Below are 8682 nucleotides of genomic sequence, written 5' to 3'. Positions count from 1 at the left end.
TCCCATTTCCCCTGGCAGAGCTGTTACCCCATCTCTTCCACAACGTACTCTGGTGCACTACTTTCCTAACCCTTCCTTTCCCTTCTGCGCCCTTCATCTTCTTCACCTTCCTAGGTAATCTTTGTTTTCTTGCAATGAATATATCTAGTTTCCCCTCCTCCTCCACAGTATTGACCACATGTGACCAGGGATGCTGAAGCAACAGGCAGCACTCATACCACACAGATACTGCGTGAGACTAGCTGGGGACAGTATTGGGAAGGCAGCTAAAACTGTCAAGTACTAGACTTACACTGCACACAGTACTAGGTAAAAAAAGCTTATTTCTGGTTGATCTTCAACTGTGGCACTTGTTGAAAGCTGAATGGTCCTGAGACAGATCATTATGGGTCGCCTGCAGAAGAAAACTCTTCTGAAGTTTCTATCATGATCATCTTTGTTAGGATCTGTACGTGTGTGTATGAATATACATGTCCACCTATCTATTATTTTTAGAAAGGAAAAAATATTGTTGTTTATTACAGTTCATCTCAGTATATCTAGGACTATACTTCGAGGAACACAGCTATCCATGTCCTTTCCCCCAAAGCAAGAAGGACAACTTCCACATGTATATGCAATAAAACTGTATTTTGTGTGGTTTTGCCTTTTTTTTTTTTTAATACAGATATTTGTACACTTTCTTACAAAACTGCAGGTAACTACAACTTTTCTTAAATCATTTTTGGTCGGCAAGTACTGTAAAATCTTTGTGTGCAATTATCATGTATTTACAGGGCCTCATGTTAGTGATTTTCAATGATTATTACAATAATGTCACACACTCTCAAATAAGACATGGCTTAAGATAAATATATTAGTAAATAAATATTCTGAGAACATATTTCCATAAATGAAATGTGCTGTTATACATATACAGAATATATACAAGATGTTTTCTAGCTTTTAAAACATTTTAAAAAATGGTAATGAAGGAGAAAGAGCCCTTTGACCATATTACAAATCTTTACAGCAAATTTTATACAAAACAATTTTAAGTGCTATAAGATAAGTTTAATCAAAACATTTTAAATAGTGCCTCATGAGCCAAACACAATGACAACTGTTCTGTAAGTAGTAGAAAGGCATTTTGTTATAAAAACCGTCAATCACGGACAGCTAGCCTGTAAGTCTGTATGGACGTACAGGCAGCAGGGAATTAACTAAATGTTGAATATAAAACCAAATGCAGAAACCAAGCGTAGAGCACCTTTGTGGTAAGGCCTGCAGAGACTGTTGCACTGGCGGCGATTTCCACAACATGTGAATGAGACCAGTACATCCAGGAACACCATGAGCCAGAACATTCAAATTTCTTCTTTATAACGACATTTTACCACAACACGCTGTGTAGTTTTAGAGTACGATACATCTTAGGTGGCCTTAGATAGTGCCTCACAAAATGCCAAGCAGAATAACCATGGTAGTATACCATAGCTTCTACAATGTATTTCTTTTGAGTGGAGGAGGGAGAAAGGTAAGACTTAAAAAAAACAAACAAAAACCCCAACCTTTAGAGTTTCTTCTCCCAACACATACCACTTCCTTCAGTCTTTCACAGAATGAGTAAGTTTTCAGTAAGCTTTAAACACAGGAAATGCGTTTATTGGAATTTTTCTGTTAATCTTATACCCAGATATTGTCTTGTATTAATTCTCTGAACAGCTGGCTTTTGGTGTTGGTTCATTTAAAAAGATGTAATGTGAATCCCTTGAAATAGAAATACTTTTTCCTAACTTACTGAGTATAGAAAGTAAAAGTAAACAGATTAATGTATTCGTTATTTCTTACATGTTTTCTTCTTTTAAAATATTTCATTTGGGACTATAAAGCAAACAAGTTAACTTTGCTGGTTCTCACACTTAGTCCAGTGCTGTCAAGGATATTACTTTGGCAGAAAATGTAACATAAAGTGTACATCTCTTTTTCATGTCTTTTAAGTATCTCCAAAGTGTAGTGAACTTCGGACAAATCTTTTCAGAAGAATGGCACAGTGGGCATTAAATAGTTTCCCTTTAGGAGAATTCCTGCTGTGAATACACCAGACAGGATGACACTGTGTCCTCAGGCACATGCAGCATGACAGGCAATTTAAACCATGCTATGGTAGCCTCTTACTCAGAAGCTGCTGTTTCCACAGGAAACAATTGCTATCAGAAGTGACGACGAATATTATCTCATGATAACAAACATCCCCACTTGTACAAGAACAAGAACAAAAGTATGTGCCCAGGCTAATGGGGTACAGAGAGCACACTCTGCACACAAGACAAAAATGAAGCACAACTGGCTGGGTCCAAGAAACATTTAAAACAGATCGATCTATGGAAGCTTACATCAATCGCAGCAAAGAAGACAACAATGATTAAACCAAGTCCCTCACTTTCCCGCATGCACAAAAGGTGACAAGCACTGCTTCCCTTACGCATGCTTGCAGTCTACAAGGAAACAAGACACCCTCTGACCTGCTTCCAAAATGAGCCAGCCAAGCTGCAAGCACCCTGCAAACTCTGTTTTCCTGCATATGCCAGCAGTCCTCACAGCTGTAATAGGGGCTACAGGTGCCTGAAAATCTTCCTATGGAAGGCAAGGTTCACTACCTACAAAGGTATTACCCTTTCTAAGCACTTTCTTCTATAATCTGTTTGAGGGAGGGGTCCCCAGCATTCTTCACCAGTCAGAAGATCCAATGAGGTTCAAGGTTTGGCAGAAAGTGAGGAGGAGAACATTGTGAGCTACCAGTTTCCCTCCCCCCACTCTGTTAAAACTAATTATAATGGCAGGAGACCCTTCCTAGCCAAATCATCAGAGCAGCACAAAAGGAAGAGGAGGGGAGAGGAGAAAGGAGACACTACAATGCTTCACCTCCCTCAAAATCAATCATATAGCTTCCTGGCTACTACGATTTGCTACTAGGATTAGTCGGTATCTCAGCATCCGTTCAGCAGCTGCATCCCTCTGGACTACTACATTTCAAGGTGCTATCTGGCTTCTAAGGCAGGCGTAGCCCTGAGCTTATTGAAGGCTGGACTCCTTTAAGTAGGAGATAACAGCATCTACACATAGCCTGGCTGATTCAACACACCGTGTTACCTCTCAGCAAGAGCTGACACGGTCACTTCTAAAAAGAAAATATAAATAACACTTTGTCATTAATATAGAAAGGGCACTAGAGCTCAGAAATGCTCCACACCATGTCCCACAGGGGCTTTGCACACAAATGGAGACCTGAAGACTTCAGGCAAGAGGGAGAAAGAGAACAAGCTGATGTGGACACAGAGGAAGAGGAAGTGGGGGAGGGACTTCTCCACATTACCACTTTTGTGTGTTTGTCAAAGCTTAAAAAAAATTAAGTTCATGAGAATTTGGAGTCTCTGATAAGCTCCGCTTCTCCATCCGGGATCATCTGGACAGGTCTAGTCACCAATTTGGCTTCTCTCCAAGGGATGAGATCCAGCACCTGAAGGATAAAGAAAACTAAGGAACATGGCATCTAAAATATTGCATCCAGTTTTGGGGTCCCCAGAACAAGACAATGACTGACTGAAGCGAGTTCAGCAGAGAGCCAAGACGTTCAGACAGCTGGAGCACTCGCCACGTGAGAAGAGGCTGAGGGACTGGGGCTTGTTCAGCCCGTGGAAGAGACGGCTTTGGGGGCACCCCTAAGCAGCTTTCCAACACCTACATGGAGGTTATCACAACGACAGAGCCAGGGTCTTCACAGCGATGCATTCTGGACAAGCGGAAAGGAGCTTAAGTTGAAACAGGAGATGTTCAGACTGGATGTAAGGAAAATCTTTTCACCATGCTGGCAGTCAAGCACGGGAACAAGGGCCCAGAGAAGGAAGTACACTCTGCGTCCCTGGAGGGTGTCATGGCCTGACTGGATAAACTTGTTCTCATCTGACAAACCAAGTAACTTGGTCTGATCTCAGAGCTGGCCCTGCTTTGAGCAGGAGGTTGGACTAGGTGACGGCCCAGGGTCCCTTCCAACCGAGGGTATCCTATGATTCTACAAACACCCTTAAAACAGCCCTGGCAAGGCAGGTAAGGAACTCCATTCTGCGAGTGGTTCTTTTGCCCCCTTGTTTATGTCCACTGTAGAGACTTTCCCAAATATTTTTCTACAGCAGTTCCAAGTTTTTCCCTAATTTTTTTAATCCTTCAGCTTGTCTGTCCCCTCCCAGCACTCTAGCATTGCCTACTTAGGCAGCTCACCACTGCTGCCGTGACTGGCCCAGTGCCTCTGGCTGCAGGAGCTCTAATGGGGGCCTGGTACTAGCGGTCACTTTTTCCCCTGCCCACAAAGGATGAGTATGAAAGCTCTTACAGCGTTAGATAGTAAACATCATCTTCTATTCCTCTAGCTGTGACCAAATGAGCGTAGGTAACAAGAGACTAACACGTTTGGGTGAAGGATTAGTCAATAACCTGCTCTTACGCAAAGGATGGCAGTAACCTTTGTGGCTGCAGGTACCTAGGGAGCTTGCAGCATTTCATATGCTAGGACAGAAAGGTAGTGAGTCATCAAAAAAGCACACGTATTACCTGTGGCCTTTGTGGTCGTCATCAGCTTCTGGGAGTTCAGAGTGGGACTGGGAAAGAGCATTCTGGCTTCCTCCTCCCGAGAGTAGTTCTGCCGCAGGAATGATGTTGCCTCGTAGCACAATTCCCTCTTGTCCTGTACCTCTCCTATACCTTGGCAGTGCAGATAAGTATCTAGCTCAGGTGTTCCATCCCAGGAACTACAGCCTCCCATGTGCATTCCTTGGCACTCTTTAGGTAGGATCAGCTCACAGTCTCTGTCTTCGGGAATTATGGGAATGCGTTGACCCAGGTCACATACACCCTTACAGCAGCTTGGCAAGGTGTCATCAGGAAGCGTGTACTGCACATTCACTGCATAGTCTTCTGTATAGCAGCCACCACCTCCACTGCCACTGTTGCTACTACAGGCTACCTGCTTCTCTTCATAGAAGCAACAGGGCAACCCCTCATATTTTATCCCATCTGTCCTATGCAAGTGGTCTGAGTTAATACTGTATAAGCCCGGGGTGTTCCCTGACTGTGGTTCTATTCCTGGGCCACGCGTCCCCCACAGCGGAGAGCTAAGGAAGAGTGCACTACAGTCAGCTGTCCCACTGGTAGGCTCCAGGGCAGAGTGCTGGAGTTCAAAGCAGCATGCACATGCTTGCTCCATAAGCGGCCCTGCTATCTCTGGATTCTTCCAGTTCCTTTTGACATCCAAGGCAGCACCAGGAGTGGCCTCATGTCCTCCCTCTGAGGTAGTGCCATTTGGATCCCTGTGCTCCAGTGAGGAATTACTGCTATAGTTCATATCCATGCTGCAATTAGACAGTTGGTCCCCTGAGGAAGAAGCTGGCACAGGCCGGCAGTCAGCACCCACCAGACTGTGACCATAAGATGGAAGCTCGTCCTGGTGGGGGCCCTCCAAGAGAACAATTGCACCTCTGTTTGCACCACCAACCTCACCCACTCGGCAAGGGCTCTTACTGCGGTAAACATACGGGTCATAGTCACTGCTCAAAGAGCTGCGGAAGGTGGAGCAGCTCCCATAAACCCCTTGGTTGCTGACCTCTGTGCAGTCAACCATGGAATCACTAGAGGAGCAGTGGCACTGACCAGAACTGCTGCTGCTGCTGTCACTCCCAGGGCAGTCAGCCAAATATCCACTGCACACTGAACGATGACCATGATAGCAGCTAAAGCTGGAGGTACTGCCACTCTCCAAGCGGGATGAGGGCACTACATGTACCACAGGAGGGAAAAGTATGCTGCTACCAGGCTGAAAGGCACGGGAAGGACCCTTTGAGGAAATGCCAGCTGGAGGCTGTCCATCTTGCTCAGGGTAACTAAGGCCTTGGAAGTAGTAGTGCTGATACATGGTCTCATATTGGGAGAAGCACGCTGCTTTGGAAAAGTTGCGTCCACCAAACTTGGGTCTTCGGAAGCTATGAGCAGGAGAGTAAGCCCTATGTTCCAAGCTACAGTGATGTGTGTTTAAAGCATGGTCCAAATGAATAGGCTGATAATTTCGGATATAGGCTGGGGACTGGCCTTGGTAGAGGCTCTGTTCACCATGTCGCTCAACTGTAAGTACTGTGATAGGGTTTCCGTGAGGGTCCATGCTTGTCCGAGTGGGGTATGCTGTTATCTGGTTTGCTCTGTGCACTCGGCCTGGGTAATGGACTGGAAGAATCACCCTCTGCTGCCGGCTGCGTGCTGGGGTGATGGATTCCAGACAGACTGGACCTGCATTTCCCTTCTTCTGTTCTGAATGAGAGAAACAAGAGTAGAGAAGTAGCAGGGAATAAATAGGAATATACTTTATGCAAGAAAGAAGGATATTTTGTTCTGAATTGAGTTACATTACGCACACAATGGAGTTTAAAAAAAAACACCAACTTTTTACACAGAAGGTAAAATAACAAAACAAAGTAAGTCAAGAGCATCTGCCTGAAACGCTCAATTGTATTTGCTTAAAAAGAAAAAGAAGTGAAATTATTTCAGATAATGTTCTCATACATGCAAAACCTTCTGCTTACACAGTACTCCTGGTTTTGCAGGTTAACAGCAAGGTTGGCAGTCATTGCTCTAGTTTTCACTTTATACATTATTTTACATAAATGTCTATTAATAGAAAACTTTTTCAAGACAGAGGAAATGGAAGGGGGCAAGTGAGGGAAACCACATTCCAACTTACGCCACAATGGAAAAATAAAACCAGTACATTGTCTTTTCTAATTACCAAGAGAAAGCATACCCATCTACTATACCTACGTGTCCTCCTTGCATTCAGAGGCTGACCAACGCTGCCCTCTCCAGGGTACTGCACCCAGAACGTGGGTAAGCGAGAAATGTGACCTGTTATTCCAGGGCACGCAGTCATTTTCAAAGAAGTTAGTCCTAGCTGTATTTCTAGGGTTGTGCTACAGTAAAGACTATGCGCTCCATGGACATTTACAAACAGGTACAATTTGTGTTTCACCTTGTAAGTTGTTAAGTCTGAAACAGATGACACAGCAGAGCATCCATACTGCAACGCTTACCTATGATGTTGTGGCGGCAGTGAGGGCAGGTATGATGCTGCAGTAGCCAAGGATCCACACATTTCTTGTGAAATCGGTGAGTGCAGGGAATGACACGCAGTTCCTACAGGACCAGATGAAGGAACATTAAAAAGTACTCCTTCCTAATGAGTGCATTTTTCATAGCTTATTCCTAGTTTTTCAACCTAGCTACTAAACAGATCAATTCCTAGTCTTGATAAGAGGGAAAAACATGCTATCAGTTCCAACACAGTCAAAAGCACAAGAGCTAGGGATCAGCTGTCACTAAAAGAATAGTCTGCAGGAACGTTAGAACCGCATGCAGATATACTACATTTCTTCAGGACACTTTTTGCTGTGTGTCCCTATGACCTAACACCCTGAAGGAGCCTATCATTAATGTTTTCCTTAATATATTAAATGAACTTTAACCAATAGAGTCCATTTAGTGATGCATCTTGCCTAAAACTACTAGCAACAGAAAACACTCTGGGAAAAGCAAAAACAACACAGCGTGTATGGTATTTTTTCCCTTGCCCAGTATCTCATCCTTCAGCTATTATCTGTTTACAGGATTTCCTGAGCCTGCTGGATATCTACCAGTTTAGAAATACGCAATAAATCTTTCTTCCAAGTACTGCTCAAGTCTCCACATGAGCTCAGATTTTGAATTCGTATCATGCTTTGGCAAGAAGCTCCACAGGGCTACTACCTGCTGGTAGAGAAACATCACATTTTGATTCAGACTGGGTTCTAGCAGTTTTGTTTAATTGCACCCAACCTTGTATTGGAAAAAAATGGACGTCCGATTCCTGTTCATGATCTCCATTCATGATTTTGTACTTCCTCTGTGCCCAGGTAACCTAGGACTAAACAGTCCTAGCCCACTCAGTCATTTTTTGTACAGAAACCATTTCAAATCTTTGATCCCTTTTTGACTGTCCTTTTCTGAAGCACCTTCATTTCCAACATCTCTTTTGTGAAATGAGGTCAGAAGTGTGCACAGTATTCAATAAGAGAGCATGACAGAACTTACACAGTGGTTCTGTTCAGTTCTCTAGACTTCCCCTTCTCATTTCTAGTATCTGATTTGCCTTTTTGACTGCCACAAAGCACTGATCTGTTTTCACAAAGCTATCTAAAACAGCTTCAAGATCTTGCTCCTGAACAGCAATGCTCACCTCACAACTCATCACTAACACATGCGAAGCTTTTCCCTATGCATATCACTTTGTGCTGAAGTTCATGCATGAATTTCCTGTCCAATCAGTTTTGTACAGCCCTTCTGAAGTTCTTGTCTGCCTGCATCCTTGCTACTCTGAATAATTTCCCATCACCTAACTTCACTAACTTTCTGTTTGTAGCTTCTAGCACTCAAATACTGCAGCTGGTATTTTCTATTGCCTTAAAAATCATTAATCTTTTATGAATAATTTCAAAATAAAATGTCCTCAAATATTTTTTTTATATGGAAGTTTAAAGCTGTGATTATTAACTGCCTCTATTCTAAGGAGCCTATTTTTTATTTCATCTTTTCATTGCTTCCTCTGCATAGAACTCTGTCACAGAAATT

At 43.4% G+C, this 8682-nt stretch overlaps 1 protein-coding gene across 1 annotated transcript in view; it reads right to left on the bottom strand.

The window, feature by feature from the left end:
* Positions 1-1065: 1065 nt before the first annotated feature.
* The window catches only part of ZNRF3 (zinc and ring finger 3), a 90644-nt gene continuing 83027 nt past the window's right edge, over positions 1066-8682 (bottom strand). The window contains exons 7-9 of the mRNA XM_086623348.1: positions 7110-7212; positions 4588-6333; positions 1066-3499 (exon numbers count right to left, since the gene is read on the bottom strand). Coding sequence (XP_086479474.1) covers positions 3456-3499; positions 4588-6333; positions 7110-7212 — 1893 coding nt within the window. The 3' untranslated portion in view covers positions 1066-3455. The remainder of the gene's footprint in view (positions 3500-4587; positions 6334-7109; positions 7213-8682) is intronic.

The sequence above is a fragment of the Tauraco erythrolophus genome, chromosome 19 (assembly GCF_009769465.1).
Source record: "Tauraco erythrolophus isolate bTauEry1 chromosome 19, bTauEry1.pri, whole genome shotgun sequence".
Taxonomy (NCBI): Eukaryota; Metazoa; Chordata; class Aves; order Musophagiformes; family Musophagidae; genus Tauraco; species Tauraco erythrolophus.
Note: the sequence above shows the minus strand (reverse complement) of the source record. Positions and strands in the feature narration are given on the sequence as shown.